Source organism: Loxodonta africana, chromosome 2 (genome assembly GCF_030014295.1).
Source record: "Loxodonta africana isolate mLoxAfr1 chromosome 2, mLoxAfr1.hap2, whole genome shotgun sequence".
NCBI classification, from domain to species: domain Eukaryota; kingdom Metazoa; phylum Chordata; class Mammalia; order Proboscidea; family Elephantidae; genus Loxodonta; species Loxodonta africana.
The window spans coordinates 74,922,916-74,944,266 of NC_087343.1; the positions used below are offsets into that span (position 1 = coordinate 74,922,916).

A 21,351-nucleotide genomic window follows, 5' to 3' on the forward strand; every position below is an offset into this window, starting at 1 on the left:
AGTAGAACTGCCCCTTAGCATTTCCAGGGAGTGCCTGGTGGATTTGAACTGCCAGCCTTTTGGCTAGCAGCCGTAGCACTTAACCACTATGCCACTGGCGTACATAGGTTTACTCTTAGTCAGAACCGATTCAAAAGCATCTAAAAACATCAACATGCCAGAGACCTGGTTCTATTCCAGGCCAATGCATCTTATTTGCGCCAACCACTTGCCTGTCAGTGGAGGTTTGGGTGTTTGCTGTGATGCTGGACATGCTTTTGCGGAGCTTCCAGACTAAGATTGAGTAGGAAGAAAGACCTGAAGATCTACTTCTGCAAATCAGCCAATGAAAACTATGGATCAGAATGGGTAATAGGAATGGCACAGGACCATGCAGCTGTTCATTCAGTTGTGCATAGGGTGGCTATGAGTCACGAGCCCACTCTAAAGGCAGCTAGAAACAAGAAAAGGAAGACTACATGTAAAAAGACCAGACTTAATGGTCTGACTGAGACTAGAAGGACCCCAGAGGTCATGGTCCCCAGACCTTCTGTTAGCCCAAGACAGGAACCATTCCCAAAGCCAGCTCTTCAGACAGGGATTGGACAGGACTATGGGATAGAAAATGATACTGGTGAAGAGTGAGCTTCTTGGATCAAGTAGACACATGAGACTGTGCAGGCAGCTTCTTCCGGAGAGGAGATGAGAGAGCAGAGGGGGTCAGAAGCTGGCCTAACGGACATGAAAATAGAGAGTGGAGGGAAGGAATGTGCTGTCTCCTTAGAGGGAGAGCAACTAGGAGTATATAGCACGGTGTATGTAAGTTTTTGTATGAGACTGACTTGGTTTATAAACTTGCACTTAAAACACAATAAAAATTTAAAAAAAAGAAAAGGAAGCCTACAGATAAAAGAGTGCAAGGCTCTACTCCTCAACGACTGGTTCGCAGGTAACCATACTCTATGCATAGTTTGGAGACTTGGTGGGGTAGTGTTTAAAGCGCTCACCTGCTTTTGCTTCAAACCCATGACCACTGCCTAGGAGAAAGATGGGGCAGTGTGCTTCCTAAAGGTTACAGCCTTGGGGACCCTGTGTCCCGTTGGGTCGCTACGAATCTGAATGGACTAGATGGCTTTTTTTTTAATGCATAGCTTGGCAGTTACCATGGCTCTCGGCGTCGTGCGTCTGACTTCATTCCGGTAGGATTGCGGCGCTGGCTGATGATGCAACGAGTTCCGGCGCCGTCTTCGGGCTGAGAGCTGGGCAGAGAAGGAAACTTAGCTGTTACTGTAACAGGGTCATGAAGAAGAGGCGGCGGCGGGAGGAGGGAGGAGGCAGCGGGGGCGTGAAGCTGCCGTAGCTGTCTGCCGGGTTGGTGGTGTAGCTTCGTGAGAAGGCGCAGTTCCTAACCCCTTTTCCGAGCAGCGGCTGGGGCTCGGGGCTCAGCGGCCGTGGGGCCGCCTCCCCGGGCCCCCTGGCTCCGCCATGTTCCGCAGGGCACGCCTTAGCGTGAAGCCGAACGTCAGGCCTGGTATAGGCGCCAGGGGGTCCACCGCTCCCAACCTCCAGCGTGGAAAGGAGTCTCCCAGGCCTCCGGAGCCGGCTGCGGCCTCTGCTCCGAAGCCAGCGGAGCCCAGAGATGTGCCCCTGGTGGATACTGGGGGAGCAGAACCCCAAGAAAAGGCTCCCAGGGGCAGGTAAGAGCTTGCAGAGAGGAGCGTTTTTGTCTCCCTCACCTCCCCGGCCTTGTCACCTGAAATTTGAACAAATTAACTTTACTACAGGAGTAAGCTTTGCCACCTGGAATTTGAACAAATTAAGTTTAGGAGTAAGCTTTACTTGCCGTAAACCTTTCGGTTTAGGGGCGATGAAACCACTCCAAGCTGCAGTTTGTTTCTCGGTCCTGAGGGTGTGTGCATATGGATTTTGTCATGGTCTTGCGATTCCCTGGGGGGCTGCCGTGTCTTACAGTGATGACGGGGAATCCAAGTATAATAGCCTTAAAGAATATCTACACACGTGGTACTGGTGTTCATTGGAGAATTCAGATTATGGTAGTTTTCATTCTTCTGGAGTACTTTGCGAGGAAAGTGGTTTTAATCTTTAATTTTTAAAGTATTTATTTTGAAAAAGAGAAAACCAGTGTTGCTTTGGCTCTGCTGGTTTATGTCAGTGGAAAGTAGGTCTGGGTACTCGCTTTGGTGTTAGTACTTTGAGTGTGTGCCCCTTTAAATATGGTGACCATGTTTTCGGAACGGAAAAGCATGGCTTTAGCGTCATGTACCGCATTTGGGTTTAGGACTCTTCAGCTTACTACAACAATGTAATGGGCTTCTCCCAGGCAGGATTTATTCGTCTGTAAAATTGGGATAATATTACCAACCTTGGAGGGTTATTGTGGAGAAGAGAGAGAACGCATATAAACTATCTTGCACAGAACATGGCAGAGTAGTTACTCAAAAAAGTTACTAGTTAAAAAAGAAAACGGTGGAGCAAAGTAAAGTTAGGACGTATCAGGCTAGTATGGTCTCTGCTTCTATGCTATGTATATGAGAAATAATAAAGTGTTAAGTGACAGTGGGTTAGCACAAATTCTGCTTATGCTGTGACTCAGAAAAACCCACTGCATTGAGTTTGTTCTGACTCATAGTGACCAAGGCTGTAAATCTGTGGAAGCAGACTGCCACATCTTTCTTCTGAGGTGCCTTTGGTGGTTTTGAACCGCCGACCTTTTCGGTTAGCAGTCCAGTGCTTTAACCACTGTGCCACCAGTGCTTCTTTATACTGTGACAGGAAGGTGAAAAATTTATTCCTTTCTTTTTAGCTCATCTTCATCTTTTGGCCTGAACTGGTGCTGAATATAGGGTGTTATTTTGTTGATAGCTTGGTGATACTTAAATAATTTCTAAATTTCTTACATAAATCTGTTACGAATGTTTTTCCCCAAAACGGAGTGCAAATGCAAAACCCATTGCTGTAGAGTTTATTTCAAGTTGTAGCAACCCCATAGGACAGAGTAGAGCTGCCCCATAGGGTTTCCAAGGCTGTGATCTTTACTGAAGCAACCTGCCACAGACTGCCACATCTTTTTCCAGCGGAGCAGCTGGTGGGTTCGAACCACCGACCTTTTGCTTTGCAGGTAGCACTTAACCACTGGACCACCATGGCTCCTCACACAGATAGTCGCTGTTAGGTTAATAAAGTTTGCAGAGATACTGTTAATTATAAATGAAACCAAAAAACCAAACCAAGCCTCTTGCTGTCGAATCAATTGTGATGCATATCGACCCTATAGGACAGAGTAGAACTGCCCCAGAGGGTTTCCAGGGAGTGGCTGGTGGATTCACACTGCTGACCTTTTGCTTAGCAGCCAAGCTTTTAACCATTGTGTCACCAGGGCTCCTAATGAATACATGATAATTGGTAATTTAGTAGATTATCCAGAGACTAGCCTTGAGACACTTAAACTTGAGGATATTTAGTTGTTTCTTAAAGTTGACTTTTAGGGAGTATACTTTGTTTTTGATCAAGTGTTTTCTTTTTTTGGGGGGGGCTTTGCTAGTTATAAAAATTGATACGCATTCCACGTATCGCGTTTTATAAGGGCTGAGATAAAAATCTAAATTGGAGAAGAGTGCCTGGAAAAGGTTATTCTATGTTTAGGCATTTGCCATTTTTATTTAAGGTTAATTTTAACATGTGAAAAAAGTAGAATCTCTGCTTTTAATTCTTAAACCTCTTTTATTGACTTAATTTGCTTTCAGCACATTCTTCCAATCCTATATTCAGTCTGAACCATATCTAATATGTAATTTGGAGCAATTGAGTAATGTTTTTTTGAGTGAAGAGCTTATTCTAGTGTCTGTGTAAGTAGAATCATGCCTGACAAAAGATAAATGATTTCTGCCTGAAACAGAATTTGGTTTGGTTAATGTAGATGTATGTGTATTTTCAAATATTACAATACAAATGTTTCTGAGGTTTGAAGTTTTGTATATTTTGTTTGATCTCTGGTTGATGCTGGTAATTTTGACCAGTTTGGGGGATGTCAGGATGAATTATAAACTTTACTTTAAAAAACTTCTCTGTTACCTAGTAATTCAAATAAGACTAATTAAGCTTTGTTCTATAGCTTAATTTTTTTTGTTTTTAAGGGAAGCAAGCATAAAATCGTGTGCTCAAATGTGCTTAAAAAAAACAAAAACGCCCATTGCTGTCGAGTAGATTCCGACTCATAGCAACCCTATAGGACAGAGTTGAATTGCCCCATAGAGTTTCCATGGAGCGCCTGGTGGATTCAACCTGCAGACCTTTTGCTTAGCAGCCATAGCACTTAACCACTATACCACTGGGGTTTCCATGAATGTGCTTAGGGACTTGAAATTTGAATAAAATTTGCAATTTCATTAGAATGTACATATTTGTTAAAAATTTTTTTTTTGCAAATTCTGTCACAATTAATTTCAATCTCAAGTCATTGATTTTTGAATAAGTAAGACTTTCCTATTTTTTAATTTTCACCAGACAAGGTTTTAAAACTAGAATATATAAGATTCATGATGCCTTTTTTTTTTTTTTTAATTTTAGCACTGGTGAAAAGATTGATGGTGAGAATGACGTTGAAGAATCCAGCAAATCTTCCCCTACTGCTTCACAGAGAAGAAAGCGAGTATCAAGTACTTCTAGTCTGGATAAACCTAGTGTCAGTGTTCCTTCAGAATCTCATCCCTTATGTACTGTTAATCAAGAAACTTTACAACCAAGCCCTATTCCAACAAAAGAGAAACAGCCATGCTCCGACAGATACCGAATATATAAAGCCCAGAAACTGAGAGAAATGTTAAAAGAAGAATTGAGAAAAGAGAAGGTAAAGGAGAAAACTCAGAATTTTAACTGTTGCCTGCTAGACTTCTGTTTTTATATTAGTAACATACCATTCAGAGGGAAAATTTGCATCTGTAGAGTTTGATGGGGGAACAAAACCAGATACCATCCATTATAATACTTTTGTCAGAATGATTCGGAAGCATTATGAGCTTATCAATAAACTATTTTTTCCACCAGTATTATTTTTTACACATTTTATTCATTAATTTATTTCATTGTTTTTGGTGAAGGACACAAATATAAGCTTTATACGCAAATATACATAGTATATTTATGAAGTAAACTTTGAATATGATTTTTCATGTGAGGATGTCCAAGTGACTTAAGGTATATTTATTTGAATTGGTAATATTTTCTAAATTGGCGGTATGGAACATTATAAACGGGGAAAATTTGAGTGTGCATGTAGTAGAGTCCATGTTCTGTTTTTATTGTGCTTTAAGTGAAGGTTTACAGAGAAAATTTGTTTCCCATTCAGTAGTTTATACACAGATTGTTCTGTGACATTGGTTGCAATACCTACAATGTGTTAGCACTCTCCCTGTTACCACCCTTACTTCCCCATTTCCATTTGTCTGGTTTTCCTGCTTTGTCCTTGTTGCTTTTGGGCAGATGTTGCTCTTTTGGCCTTATGTGGATGATTGCTCTAAGGAGCACTTCCCTCTTGAATGTTGTTGTTTATTTTATAGGCTTGTCTGTTATTTGGGTGGAATGACTTCATTTCCAAGTTAAAACGGTGTCTAAGGGACACAGTCTTGGGGCTTCCTTCAGTCTCTGTTACACTGATAAATCTGGTCTTTTTTGTGAATTTGGATTTTGTTCTACTTTTTTCCCCCACTCTAACCAGGACCTTCTGTAGTGATTCTGGTCAGAGCAGTCTGTAGTGATAGCCAGGCACCATCTGGAAGCTGTGGTTCCTGTGGTCCATTAGTCCTTTGGGCTAATTGTTTTCTTGAGTCTTTGATTTTCTTCACTCTCCTTTGCTCTGAATGGAAAGAGACCAATAGTTGTATTTTAAATAGCTGCTTGAAAGCTTTTTTGACCACAGACCAAAAAAAAAAAAAAAAAAAATACCAAACCTATTGCTGTAGAGTCAATTCCGACTTACAGCAGCCCTATAGGACAGTAGGACTGCCCCCTGTGGTTTCCAAGGAGCAGCTGGTGAATTTGAACTGCTGACCTTTAGGTTAGCAGCGAAGCTCTTAACCACTGTGCCACCAGGGCCCTAAAACTCCAGGTGCTACTCAGGAAAGTAGGATGTAGAATGTTGTCTTTATGAGCTATGTTATGTCAGTTGACCTACATGCCCCCTGAGACTATGGTCCTTAGTCTTCAAGCCCAGTAACTCAGTCCCATGAAGTGTTTGGTTAGGTCTAGGATATTTCCAAGATTGCAATCTGTGTGCTCTATTATATATATATGAGTATACATGCAGTACATATGAATATGTGTGTAAAAATATGCACAGCCAAACCTATATTTGCATGCAGGTATACCCCATATGCCCTCCCACACTTCTTCAGTGTACATATTGACCTGTGTATCCACTCATAAATTACTGTTTGTTATTAATGTTGTTTCAGGATTGTATATGTTGTAGCATTTACTGGCATTGCCTTTTTTTCTTGCGGACCTCTGTGTCCCCTTGCCTTGGTCATGTTGTACTGACTTCCCCCACATTTTGTACTGCCTTCCCCTTTACCAAAGTTAACATGTGTCTTCTCTGCAGTTAGTGATCTTCCCTCCCTTCTGCTGCTTCGTTTATAACCATCAAAAAAATGTTTCTTTCTGTGTGTAAAGCTTTTCCTGACTATTTATAGTAGTGGTCTCATACAATACTTGTTGTTTTGTGATCGACTTAATTTCACTCATTTTGATGTCCTCCAGATTCACCCATGTGAGATGTTTTGCAGAGTCATCATTCTTAATCCTTGTGTAGTAGTACATTCTGTGTATGTACCACTGTTTATTCATCCGTTGCTGGGCACTTAGGTTGTTTCCATCTTTTTGCTATTGTGAGTAATGCTGCAGTGAACATGAATGTGCATGTGTCTGTTGTTGTCATGGCTCCTATTTCTCTAGGATGTATACCTAGAAGCAGAATTGCTGGACTGTATGGTATTTCTGTTTCTAGCTTTTTAAGGAAGTGCCATATCATTTTCCGTAGTGGTTGTACCATTTTACATTCCTACCAGCAGTGTTTAAGAGCTCCAGTCTCCCCACAACTTCACTAGCATTTGTTGTTTTCTGTTTTTTTGATCAGTGCCATTACTGTTGGGGTGAGGTGATATCACATTGTAGTTTTGATTTGCATCCCTTTAATGGCCAATTATCTCGAGAATCTGTTTATGTGTTTTTTAGCTGACTGAATGTGTTCGTTGGTGAAGTGTCTGATCATGTCCTTTGCCCATTTTTTCATTGGGTTGTTTGTCTTTTTGTTGTTGAGGAGTTGAAATTGTTTATAAATTTTAGAGATTAGACCCTTGTTGGATATGTCATAGCCAAAATTTTTTTTCCCAGTTGGTGAGTTCTCTTTACTCTTTTGGTGGAGTCTTTTGATGGGTATAATTTTTAGGAAGTCCCAGTTACCTAGTTTATCTTCTGCTGGTTGTTAATTTTTAGTTATGTCTGGTATTTTATTTATACCATACATTAGGGCACCTAGCTTTGTGCCTGTTTTTTCTTCCATGATTTTTATAGCTTTTGGTTTTACATTTAAGTCTTTGATCCATTTTGAGTTAGTTTTTATGTATGGTGTGAGGAATGGATCTTGTTTTATTTTTCTGCAAATGGATATCGAATTTTGCCAGCACCATTTGTTAAACAGTCTTTCTCTTCCCTATTTAATGAGCTTTGATGCTTTGTCAAAGATCAGCTATCCTTGTTGTTCGGTGCTGTTGAGTCAGTTCCAACTCACGGTGACCCCACGTACAACAGAGTGAAACACTAACCGGTCCTGTGCCATCCTTATAATCATTGCTGTGCTTGAGCCCATTGTTGCAGCCACTGTGTCAATCCATCATGTCGAGGGTCTTGGCTTTTACTGACCCTCTACTTTATCAAGCATGATGCTTGTCTCCAGGGGCTAGTACCTCCTGATAACATGTCCAAAGTACGTGAGATGAAGTCTCTCCACCCTTCTAAGGAACATTCTGGCTGTACTTCTTCTGAGACGTATGTGTTCATTTTTCTGGCAGTCCATGGTATGTACGTTCAATATTCTTCACCAACACCATAATTCAGAGGCATCAATTTCTCTTCAGTCTTCTTATTCATTATCCAGATTTCACATGCATATGAGGTGATAGAAAATACCATGGCTTGGGTCAGACATACCTTAACCCTTAAAGTGACATCTTTGCCTTTTATACTTTAAAGAGGTCTTTTAAAGCAGATTTGCCCAGTGCAATACATCATTTAATTTCTTGACTGCTGCTTGCATGGGCATTGATTGTGGATCCACGTAAAATGAAATGTTTGACAACTTCAGTATTTTCTCAGTTTATCATGATGTTTCTTATTGGTCCACTTGTGGGGATTTTCATCTTCTTTATGTTGAGGTGTAATCCATGCTGAAAGCTGTAGGCTTTGATGTTCATCAGTAAATGCTTCAAGTTCTCTTCACTTTCAGTAAGCAAGATTGTGTTATCTGCATATTGCGGGTTCTCAGTTTTCCTCCAATCCCGATGCGTGTTCTTCTTCACATAGTCCATTTACTTGGATTATTTGCTCAGCATACAGATTGAGAAGTATGGTGAAATGATACAACCCTGACATACACCTTTCCTGGTTTGAATGACTGCCTCTTGATCTATGTACAGGTTCCGCACAATTAAGTGTTCTGGAATTCTCCTTTTTCTCTGTGTTAACTGTCATTTGTTATGATCCACATAGTCGGATGCCTTTGCATAGTCAATAAAACACAGGTAAACATTTTTCTGAGATTCTCTTTTTTCAGCCAAGATCCATCTCATGTCAAAAACTGACTTACCTCATTCCACATCCTGTTCTGAATCTGGCTTGAATTTCTGGCAGTTCCCTGTGGATGCACTGCTGCAGCTATTTTTTAATTATGTTCAAAATTTTACCTATATGTGCTATTAATGATATTGTTCAATAATTTTCACATTATGGTGGAACATCTTTCTTTAGAATGGTCACAAATATGGATCCTCCTCCATTTGACTGGCCAGGTAGCTGTCTTCCAAATTTGTTGGCATAGATGAGTGAGGACCTCTAGTGCTACATCTGTTTGTTGAAACATTTCAGGTGGTATTCCAGCAATTCCTGGAGCCTTGTTTTTTTGCCAGTGCCTTCAGTGCAGCTTGGACTTCTTCAGTACCATCAGTTCTTGATTATATGCTACCTCCCGAAGTGTTTGAACATTGACCAACTCTTTTTGGTACAGTAATTTTGTGTATTCCTTTCATCTTCTTTTGATACTTCTTGCATTGTTCAGTATTTTGCCCATAGAATCCTTCGGTATTGCAACTCAAGGCTTGAATTTTTTCTTCAATTCTTTGTATAAGTTTTATATATCTCTAGCTATATTTATTCCTAAGTATTTTATTTTATCTTTTTGAGGGCTCTTGTAAATGGTATTGTTTTCCTGATTTCTTTTTCAGAGTTCTTTTTGTTGGTGTAGAGGAATCCAACTGATTCTTGTACATCAGTTTTCGCACTCTGCCCCTTGCTGAATTCTTCTGTTAGTTCCCGTTAGTTGCTTGCTGAGTCTCTGGGATTTCCTATGTATAGGATCGTATCACCTGCAAGTAGGATTAATTTTACTTCTTTCTTACCAATTCGTATGCGTTTTATTTTCCCTTTTTCACCTTATTGCTCTAGACAGGACTTCTAGTACAATATTGAGTAAGCGTGGTGAGGGAGTACATCCTTGTCTGCTTTCAATCTCTTTCTGTTTAGAATAATGTTGGCTGTTGGTTTTGTCCTTTTTTTTATCTTGAAGATTGCTGGGAAAATTCATTCTTTTTCTGGAAAAACAGTAAATCAGTTGTGAAGCATTTAGGCTCTGGAATTAGATACTTAAGGTTTCAATCTTAGCCTCATCCCTTAGTAGCTAGGTGACCTTGGGCAATTTAATTAACTTTTCTCTGTTTTCTTATCCATAAAAAACTTGTAATGGTATCTACCTCATTGGGTGGTTGTGAAGAATAAATTTAGACCAGGGCCCAGCAAATAGTAAGTGCCCAACAAATGACAGCTCTTATTATTAGTTACAGAATACTGTTTTTTTAAGGGGAAGCAACTTTGCTTCATTCTTTATATTGCTATCCAATTCTCTAAACTGTGAAGTAGATCTCACTATTTTATACACGAGGAAATAAGCTCAGAGTGGTTATTTGCTTTGTGTCAAACATAGTGAAGGATATGGAATTTGAATCTAGGTATGTTTGGAGCCCTGGTGGTGCAATGGTTAAGAGCTTGGCTGCTAAGCAAAAGGCTGGCAGTTCGAATCTACCAGCCACCCCTGGAAACCCTATGGGGCAGTTCTATTCTGTCCTATAGGGTTGGTATGAGTTGGAACCGACTATGGGTTTTGGTTTTATGTTCAAATCTAAGCCTGTAAAAGTGTTTTGTTTTATAGAATCTACTTAACTAGATTGATTTTGAAAAATTAAAAATTAAACATTTTTGCTTCATGAATTCCATAAAATACACAATTCCAATTTAATGTAGGATAAGCAGAAGCTATGTATTTATAAATTTTCCGTAAACTATTGTACTCAGAATGCATCAGTAGCATGATTTTATACATTCAACTTTTATCTAAACTAATCCCAAATTTCCCTAGTTTTTAAAATTCCTTAATGTGCTATAACTTTTAATATTCAGTTTATAATTTTTTCTATAATATGACATAATTGGAATAGAGATATTATTGAAGCACTTGGATTGAATATATCAGTAGGTTATACACTTGAATATGGTGTATCTGAAATTCTATATTTATGAAACAATAGTGAACCTGTGTGTGCTTATGCATATAGAAGCAGTGGAAGAACAAATATGCTATTAATGAAAGTCAGCAGCCACCAGATCGTTCAAAAATGACTATGAGAGACTTCATATATTACCTGCCAAATAACAATCCAATGACGTAAGTATAATTTCTTTTTTACTTTGGGTATGAAGCGATTTAAATATCATTTGTTTAGTTTCAGTTTCCCAAAAGCATGTTGACAAAAAGTTACAGCATTTTTGTTCTTTTAGATCAAATTTATAGGAAAAATTAGTGATGTTTCAATTACAGGCAGCCCCCCGGGTTACAAATGTCCGACTTACGTACAACCTGTAGTTACAAACCAAGCCCCATAAAGCCTATTATATTAAAAATTTGAGGTACATACAATGATCCATAATCATAAACAGGCACTTTGGTATTTTTACACAAACAACGCGCACTTTCTGTGTTTGTCAACCTTGCCCTCCCCACACAAGGTGTTCTCATAAGTGCAACTATGCCAATTTTTTTTAATGTGTTGCTGTAAAAAAAATTACCGGAGCGTGCTTACGAAAATACCTCACAAGGCTGGGCACGGTTGGCAAACAAACATAGAAAAAAAAAAAACTAGTGCCATCGAGTCGTTTCCGACTCTTTAGAAGGTACGCATTATTTGTGTAAAAATACAGTACTTTGTGATGTGCATCAAAATGTTATTATTACTATATTATTATGTTACAGATGTTTTAGTGTATCTGGAAGTGTTTCTTTTATGTTTTGTATTCATAAAAAGGTACACTAGATACTATACCTTAAGACAAATGTTTGACGTTAGCTACAAACTATGCCTAACTGTTCAGACTTGCGTACAAATTTGACTTAACGACAGACTTAGAACTCATTCGTAATCCAGGAACTGCCTGTAGCTGCTTTCTTGGTGTGGTAAATGATGCCCTTTACCTCTGAGAGTAAAAATAAGTTTTCTTTGTTATATTGGTTGCCAGGATATAATAGGACCAGCCATGCAATTCTTCCTTAATTGAGTTAAGTCAGGGTTGTATTCTTTCACCATATCTATTTGTATGCTGAGCAAATAATATAAGAAGCTAGACTATATGAAGAAGAATGGGACATCAGGATTGGAGGAAGACTCATTAACAACCTGTGTTACGCAGATGACACAACCTTGCTTGCTGAAAGTGAAGAGGACTTGAAGCATTTACTAATGAAGATCGAAGACCACAGCCTTCAGTATGGATTGCACCTCAGCATAAAGCAAAAATCCTCACAACTGGACCAATGAGCAACATCATAATAAATGGAGAAAAGATTGAAGTTGTCAAGGATTTCATTTTACTTGGATCCACAATCAACAGCCATGGAAGCAGTAGTCAAGAAATCAAAAGACGCATTGCATTGGGTAAATCTGCTGCAAATGACCATTAAAAGTGTTGAAGAGCAAAGATGTCACCCTGAAGACTAAGGTGCACCTGACCCAAGCCATGGTATTTTTAGTCTCATCATATGCATGTGAAAGTGTACAATGAATAAGGAAAACTGAAGAAGAATTGACGCCTTTGAATTGTGGTGTTGGTGAAGAATATTGAGTATACCATGGACTGTCAAAAGAACAAACAAATCTGTCTTAGAAGAAGTACAGCCAGAATGCTCCTTAGAGGCAAGGATGGCGAGACTGTGTCTTACATACTTTGGATGTGCTGTCAGGAGGAATCAGTCCCTGGAGAAGGATGTCATGCTTGGCAGAGTACTACAGGGTCAGCAGAAAAGAGGAAGACCCTCAACGAGGTGGATTGACACAGTGGCTGCAACAATGAGCTCAAGCATAACAATGGTTGTAAGGATGGCTCAGGACCGGGCGGTGTTTCGTTCTGTTGTACATAGGGTCACTATGAGCCAGAACCAACTCGATGGCACCTAACAACGACAATTACATGATCCAAAGGGGTGGTCTAATTTTTATGCTCCATTTCTTAATTAAATATAGTGGCGTTTTGTTTAACAGTTCCCCCAAGAATAAAGCTTCTTTAATCAAAGTTTAATTTTTTTTTAATCAAAGTTAATTTAGTGGGTGGAAGGTCAGTCTTCTCATTGTTGTGTTGTTGATGGTTTAACAAATGGAGATAGGAGTTGTGGCATATTTTTCAGTATATGCCTTTTTCAGATTCACTAGGTCTTTGGCCCAGTTGAAGAAAGGGCCAGAAACCTAGGTTTTGAGTTGTTTGACATCTGGGAGTTGGAGACAAGCCACCTAGGTTGCTTTGTTCCTCAGGCATGGGAGACTCCCTTCGCTTACAAGCTATTTGTACTTGACAACAAAAGTTTTGACTGAAAAATTGATCATTGGACCACGTGATCATTAATAGAAGTGTTATATCTTAAAACGGAAATAAAAATAAGAACAACATGAAGGTGAAAATAATTTCCTTGTCTACTGATAGAATTGACAAGATATGAATTAATGATTTATTTAAAAGTATTCTGTTGTTTGTGTTTAATAGTTCCTCACTGGAACAAGAAAAGAAAACAGAAAAATCATTGACGCCAGTCCAGACGAGAGAGTAAGCATCTCATACTTTTAAAAAAATATTATTCTCTGATGGGTACATTAAAAAAAAAAAGAAAAAGAAATCAAATGGTTCTTTCTGTTATTGTAAAATTACATTTGATAGGTTTTTAGAAACTAGAATCATTGGCAAGAATAAAAGTAACCGCCTGATTTAAATCAATATGAAAACCCTGCACTATTTGTGTATTACGTACAAGAATGGCTAGTGTTATGATTTTAAATTAAAGCTTTTAGAATTAAGAGTTTTTTATTTTAGAATCATAATATATTTACATGGTATAAAATTCAAAAGTAACAAAAGAGCATATTGAGAAAAGCCTCCCAACTCTGGTCTTCTGCCATCTAGTTTCTCCTCCGTGGAAGCAGCAAATGTTACGGATTTTTAATATATCATTCCCATTCTAGTTTACTCAAGTCCAAGCAAATGTGTATCTTTTTCCTTTCCTTTTCTCCCATCTCTCACCTCTCTTTTCCTCCTTGTTTTTTTTCCTTCTTTCCTTCCTTCCTTCTCTTTCTCTCTTATAAATGCATATATACATTGTCCTGCAATAGGTATGGTTTTGATATCACTTGATGTGATGTTTGTTCTACAAGTTCCATGTTACTTTCTACCTTGCACTGTTGAATGTTAGTTTACTCTCAGGAAACCCCCCAGGAGGCCTATTAGGAAGTTACTGTAACCTTGTAATTCAAGGTTGGAGATTGTGGAAAATTACTCCAGTAACATTGGGAGTTTTCTGCTTGTCACTTCAAGGGTTGATTGCGTGATTGGTGTTTTGCCTAGGATCAACGTTGTTTTAAAGTTATACTCTGAAGCTTTAAAAATGGTTATGTTTTATAGGTTTATATGTTTTATTTGCTGTAATAAAACCTTAAGGAGACAGTGTAGTAGAATGGAAAGTGCATGGGATCAGGAATCATTATCAGGAAACTTATGTTTGACTTTTGGCTCTGCCCTTACCATTGTGTAAATTAAAGCAAAACTTATTTATTTTTTGTAAGCCTCAAATGGTTATGAAGATACTAATCCTAAAGGGTTGTTCTGAAGAGTAAATACAGTAATCTATGAAGTAATGCTGTATAACTCCAAGGCATTATTATTGTTAATTCCATAATAACTGGGCGGATTAATTTACTGTTCATTTGAGATGGAAAAGATAAGCATTCATTTCTCTTATTTTCAAAGAGAGCAAATGCTTCTTATTGAATACTACTAGAATAAAATTTGAGGAAATCTCATGTATTAAACAACCATAGTATTTTCAGTTAATTATTAGGGAAAGTTGGAAATAGCTAAAGTTGAATTTGTTATAATTTATTTTAGAAGTTCATACTGTCGAGGAAACACTTCTCAAGGCTATATGAATTAACCTGTTGTTACTACTTTCGGTAGGCAAGAAAGTAAGAGTACTCCTGATGCTGAAGAAAATGAAGAAATGGAAGAAGAGACTGATGATGGGCCATTGCTGGTTCCTCGAGTAAAAGTGGCAGAAGACGGTTCTATTATTTTGGATGAGGAAAGGTAACTTAAAAAAAAAAAAGAGAGATAAATTATGGTTTCATGAGAACAAATCTGCTTTGTTTTGAGAGAGATCAAGTTTCTATATCTGTTATTGTCACTTAGAACCTAATGTTTATATTTGCATAATGGATGATGTAAATGGAAAGGTAGATTAAATGGGTTTATAATTTTTAGCAATTTGTGTACTGCTGTGTTTTGTATGAGAAGATGGTATTACTGACTTACCATCCGTTAACCTAACACCATTGTTTTCCTAACTTACTGGTAATTGGGTTGAGCTACACAACTAATCACATGCTATCCTCCACTGAGGCTAGGTTTCTAGTCTTGAAGTCGGTTTTCAGATTTTCATGTTATTAACTAATGTGTATCCTGGTGTGTGGTGAGACCTAACACATATATAAGGAAACATATCTTATGATTTTTGCTATGTTGTTAGGTGCTTTCGAGTCAGTTCTGACTCATAGTGACCCTGTGTACAACAGAACGAAACACTGCCTGATCCTGCGCCATCCTCACAGTCATTGTTATGCTTGAGCCCATTGTTGTAGCCACTGTGTCAGTCCGTTTCGTTGAGGGTCTTCCTGTTGTTTGCTGACCCTCTGCTTTACAAAGCATGGTGTCGTTCTCCAAGGACTGATCCCACCTGATAATATATTCAAAGTATGTGAGATGTAGCCTCGCCACCCTTGTTTCTAAGGAGCATTCAGGCTGTACTTCTTCTAAGACGTATTTGTTTGTTCTTTTGGCCCCATGGTATATTCAATATTCTTCACCAACACTGCAATTCAAAGGCGTCAGTTCTTTTTTTGGTCTTCCTAATTGATTGTTCAGCTTTCACATGCATATGAGATGATTGAAAACAACATGGCTTGGGTCAGGTTTTTGCTATGGTAATGTTTAATTCACCTTCTGGTTTAATTTCTCAGTTAAAACATTATTTGGCATTGTGGCATTTAGGTTTCTTTCCAAAGTGTGTGTGTGTATATATATATATATATTTTTTTTTTTTTAAAAGGATAAATAAGTAAGTAAATATAAAAGAGGGATGGAAAATATTTTGACAGTGAGAAATAATTTTATAACATTAAATTCTGTGATAAACATAAATTTAACACTGTTGATGATAGTTTTTTGCAGGCTGTTTTCCATTAATTTATGATGATGATTTTATGAATCATTAAATAGTTAAAAGTGTATTTAAGTGCTTTGACTGGTGAAAGGTAAAACACGAGTATAAAATGTTTGTATTTTTCAGTATCCCCTGCTGGGCTTAGCATGACGATACATGTTGAATATGGGAGGCTTGCAGAAGTCAGTAAAATTATTTTTTTAGATGGTCCAGAGGCATTTTGTAAATTGTATATTACTGTTAGGAATTTTGAAAACAAGGTACCTTTTATTTTTACCCCCTGGGAATCACACATTCGGTGAAAATTAGCAAATGTTTGGGAAAATATACATACTTTTGATATGACTGCCATGGTAAATTTCAAAATGGAACTATTCAGATCTCAATTCCTATTTTTTTCCTTATTTATTTTAATTGTGGATCCATTTGAAAATGTGTTTCTTTCAGTTTAACTGTAGAAGTTTTAAGGACAAAAGGCCCCTGTGTTGTTGAGGAAAATGACCCCATATTTGAACGTGGCTCTACGACTACATACTCCAGCTTTAGGAAGAACTATTACTCTAAGCCATGGTCAAATAAAGGTAACTAATTTTCATTTTAAATTGTGTAACTTTTGTATTTCAAATGATGTGAATTATTTTTTCTGGTCCTGAAATAAGTTGGAATTGACTTGCTGGCAGTGGTTTTTTTTTTTCGTTTTTTTTGTGGCTTGTAAATAAATGAAATGCAAATTACTGTATTATTTTCTCTTCAGAAGTTTTCAGGGAGAATACTTTACCTCTCGTCCCTGCTTCCTTGACGTGGGACTGTATCCCTGACTTTATCTTAGAAACCTTTTTAAGAATTAGCTTTATGATCATTTTCTTTGTACTGTTCGTCTATGTTAAATTCCTGTACAACAAACCTCACTGTAATGAAACAAGATTTCAAATGCTCATAATACAATGTTCTACCGCAGACAGTATTGTGTAATAAAGTTTTTACAGGTAAAAATTGTACCATTAAAAAATATGCATTACCTTTTGCATGCTATTGCTTGTTGTTTACTTTTTATTATAGAAATAATAGTTTGTTTTGGGGAAGATTTCAAACATGCAGAAGCATATAGAACGAAAGGAAAGATTCTGTACCTCTCTTCTCTTTCTTCCCAGTCCTGTTCTCTGGAAGTAACTTGTGTATCTTCCTAGCTATTTTATTTCACATACTACTTAGCACTTCCTGGTTGATAACATAGCGTGGTAGTATACTGACTATAACTGACAGTTTTCTTTAGGACACCTTGAATGAGACCACATAGGCAGGATGTCTTTTTTTTTTTTTTAATTCTAACTGCTTTGGTGTATGCATGCAAATTTCTAATACTTAATGCTTTTTTCCTTAAAAAATTTAAAGAAAATGTTTTTAGATATTCCATGAAGTTCTTTACGATAAAATGGAAATCTATGACTAAAGATTTACTGGATTTTAATGAAAAACTGTCAAGTACTGTTGAATTTATTTTTAACTCAGAGTATATACTTATGTCAGAATTTTTTTTCTCTGAAAGAATTGAGAAGATTAATTTTCAGTCCTTCTAAAACTTCTACTTTTACAGAAACAGATATGTTCTTTTTAGCCATCAGCATGGTGGGAACTGACTTTTCTATGATTGGACAACTTTTTCCTCACAGAGCAAGGATAGAAATTAAGGTATAGTAAACTGACCACATTTGTTGACTGGTAAGAGCCCAGAGTACTGGTATTACTATTATTTTCTTATCTTTGCTTTTAATCTCAGTCTGTCCTTTTTCCCTATTATGTTTTTTGTTTACATTTATGTCTGTTTATTGCTTGAAAAGAAGTATTTCTCATTTTTAATATGGGTACAATATACTTCAGTATTTTATTTATACCGTACCCACTTCTAAAATGGATTTGAAGGAGTACCAACAAAGACACTGAAGCTAGGATAAAAGAAGAGTTATGTACAAGCAGTCCCTGGGTTACAAACATCTGACTTACGTATAACCTGTATTTATAAACCAACCCCCGTAAAAACTACTATATAAAAAATTCAAGCTACTTACAGTGGTTCATAATAACAAACGAGTGCTACTTTGTGATGTACTTCAAAATATTATTTTTTATCACGGTGTTATCATGTGAAAGATGTTTAGGTTTCTAGAATTAGACTAGGCCTGGATCGTCTGGGGATATTATATAAGGGGCACTGTACAGTGTAATGAAATAGTCTTACTCATTGCATTTCTGTAAGAGATGAACTGTTTATAGTCTCTGCGTTGATCTTTGATACAGAACAGAATGCTAAGTTGAAGTTCAGTTCAGTTGAAGTCTGCAAATTATTAATTGTCTAAGATTGGAGAAAGAATGATATGAGGGGAGTCAGTGATAAATTTGTCACTGTAGTATTTCTCTCAAAAATCATTTAGAACCTTCCCCTAAAAGTTTAGTGTGGTTAAGTCTTTGGCAAAGTGTAGGAAAGTTAAAATTAATAGTATTTAAGCTTAGTAAATTACATTGCTTTTCAAATGTTGAACCAACCTTGTAGTTCTGGGATAAACCACAATTTGGTCATAATGTACTATTCTTTTTATGTGTTGTTAGATTTTGTTTGTTAATATTTTCATGAGGATTTTTGCATCTTTGTTTATGAGAGATAATTGGTTTATAATTTTCTTTTAATGTTCTTGTCTGATATCAGCATTATACTAGTTATAGAAAATGAGTAGTGCTCCCTCTTCTTGTGTTTTCTGAAAGGCTTTGTTTACAGTTAGTACTATAATGTTTGATAGAATTCACCAGTGAAACCATATGGGCCTATAGTTTTCTTTGGAGGAAAGTTTTTTGTTTTTTTTTTTTTTTTTTTTACTATAAATTCAGTTTCTTTAATAGACATAGGGCTATTCAGATTTTCTGTGTCTTACATCAGTTTTGATGCCAAGTTGTTGAATTTATTGACATGAAGTTTTCATACTATTACCTTATCTTTTTAATGTGACATAGGTTTTCTCTGGTATCTGAAAGTAGAGCGTGCCTACGAACCCTTTAGTAAACCGAAATGGTGTAAAGCAGAGTAGCAATTACCATTAATTTGGGGGGGGGGCAGGTTCAGATATGTCACAGCCCCCTGAGAGTCTTTTTGTTGTGATGGTGTGCCTTTAAGTTGATTTGGATTCATAACGATCTAATATGACAGAGTAGAACTGTCCTATAGGGTTATCTTGGCTGTAATCTTTTTTTTTTAGCCGTTCATTGCAGTTTGGTTTGGGTGAAGTTTACGGAACAAATTAGTTTCCCAGTCAACAGTTTATACACATTTTGTTTCATGACATTAGTTGCAATTCCTTCCATATGGCAGCACTCTACCCACTTCCTCCCTGGGTTCCCATTCCCATTCGCCCATCTTTCTTGCCCCTTCCTGCCTTCTGAACTTTGTTTTTGGGCAAATGCTGTCCTTTTGGTCTAGTATGGTTTATTGTTCTGAGGAGCATATTCCTTGCGGGTGCTGTTTTTCAGTTTATAGAGCTGTCTATTGTTTGACTGAAAGGTGGTCTTCAGGAGTTGGTTCAGTTCCAGGTTTGAAGGGTGTCTAAGGGCTGTAGTCTCAGGGATTCCACCAGTCTCTTTCAGACCAATAAATCTGTTTTTTTTTTTTTTAATGTATTTGAATTTTGTTCTACATTTTTCTCCCACTCTATCCAGGACCTGCTATTGTGATCCCAGTCAGAGTGGTTGAATTATCGTTACTTTCTCTGGGAAAAAATTTGAGTGTTCCCAGACCCCAAAATTAGCCTTCCAGTTCATACCAAGTAACACATAAAACCTAAGGTAACACTAACATATAGTGAAAGGAGGAATGATATGATAAGTAAATTGAAATAAAGCACAGATGCTCACAGACACAGTTCAAAGTTATAGCAGCTTAATGCTGAGATGCTGAGTGTAGTTTTAGGGGACGGAGCTTGCCCAGGACAGAGATATCCCCTAACTGGGACACAGGTCCTGAGGCTGCCCCTTTCCTGGGTTAAGGCCACAACCCCCAGTTCGCTATCCTCTCCAGCTCCTGTGTCGTAGAGTGTCCACCATCTTGACCTTACCAAAGGGGCTGGGAGCTGTCCCCCCTGTAGCCCAGGGATGGCCAGGCCTAGGTGGAGGAGCGGCAAGGTGCCTCGGAAGAAGCCAAGAAAGAGGGGATCCACTCCCACCTCCCCACCCTCACCGGTACCTGGGATAGGGTACCTGGGATAGAGGCCCTCGGAGAGAGGCTGGCTGGCCAGATGGCTGATGGCACACACTGGGGAGGGGGAGGAATGATTGGCAGCTGCAGTGTACTCCTGCTGCAGGGCTCTACCTCCTAGGGAAAAGGAGTAGAGACCAGCCCCTGGCTTACCTGCCCAGGCTCTCTGGGAGGCTAGAGACTATCACGTTCTGCTGGGAGCCTGGAGAGAGGAGAGTGGACAAAAGAAGCATGATGGAGAAGAGGTGTGCTGGAGGAAAGGAGGGGGCCACCAGGCTGGGAGGGTTGGTTGGTGACCCACAGCGACACCTCTTCCCACCCTCAGGGAATTGGGGAAGGCCCTGAGGCCCAAGGTGGGGGCTAGGCCACCTGCTCGGGGTGCATGCTGCCACTTTAACTGCTCGCTGCTGAACACTATTTCTGCTTTTTGCCATTTTTCATAAAAGTGAAAATCCTCTCTGGATTTCTTTCAGTTAGTGAAAACAGGTACTAATGTAGATATTTTGTAAAAGCAAAGTGGCATAAACCAAACTTTTGAAAAGCGGGGAATACTCTTTGATTGACAGTTTGTGTTTTCTCTTTTCTTTTATTCATTTATTTTTTTCTTTATGTCTTGCTAAGAGTTTGTCAGCTTTTGAAAATCTTTTAAAAGAATCAACTTTGGCTATATTAGTTTTTCAATTATGTTTTCTACTTCATTGTTTTTTAATCTTTAGCATTTACTTTTTTTTGCTTACTTTTTGTTTAATCTTCCCCTGTATGTGATGAATTGTTTTTCTCTGCCTGTTTTCAAGATTTTTTTCTTTAACTTCGGTGTTCAGCAGTATGATATGCCTAGGTGTGATTTTCTTTGTTTTTATACTGCTTTGGGTTTGTTGGCTTTTTGGATCTGTGGGTTGATGTTTTCACTGTATTTTTAACCATCATTTCTTTTAGTGTATTTTTTGCTTCGTTCTTTTCATTTAGCTGTGCTGTGTTGCTGAAGTTCTGTCCATTTTTTGTCTGATCTGTTTATTTGAGTTTGAACAGTTTCAGTTGCTATGTC

At 38.0% G+C, this 21,351-nt stretch overlaps 1 protein-coding gene across 3 annotated transcripts in view; it reads left to right on the forward strand.

Annotated features, from left to right (window-relative positions):
• The first annotated feature begins 1,257 nt into the window (after positions 1-1,257).
• The window catches only part of BDP1 (B double prime 1, subunit of RNA polymerase III transcription initiation factor IIIB), a 118,049-nt gene continuing 97,955 nt past the window's right edge, over positions 1,258-21,351 (forward strand). For 2 of the 3 annotated variants that reach the window (XM_064272961.1, XM_064272963.1), the window contains exons 1-7: positions 1,259-1,676; positions 4,567-4,846; positions 10,875-10,984; positions 13,348-13,407; positions 14,809-14,937; positions 16,517-16,650; positions 17,664-17,758. In XM_064272961.1, coding sequence (XP_064129031.1) covers positions 1,465-1,676; positions 4,567-4,846; positions 10,875-10,984; positions 13,348-13,407; positions 14,809-14,937; positions 16,517-16,650; positions 17,664-17,758 — 1,020 coding nt within the window. In that variant the 5' untranslated portion in view covers positions 1,259-1,464. Of the gene's footprint in view, positions 1,677-4,566; positions 4,847-10,874; positions 10,985-13,347; positions 13,408-14,808; positions 14,938-16,516; positions 16,651-17,663; positions 17,759-21,351 lie in introns of all 3 variants that reach the window. The other variant, XM_064272962.1, reaches the window with a different exon arrangement.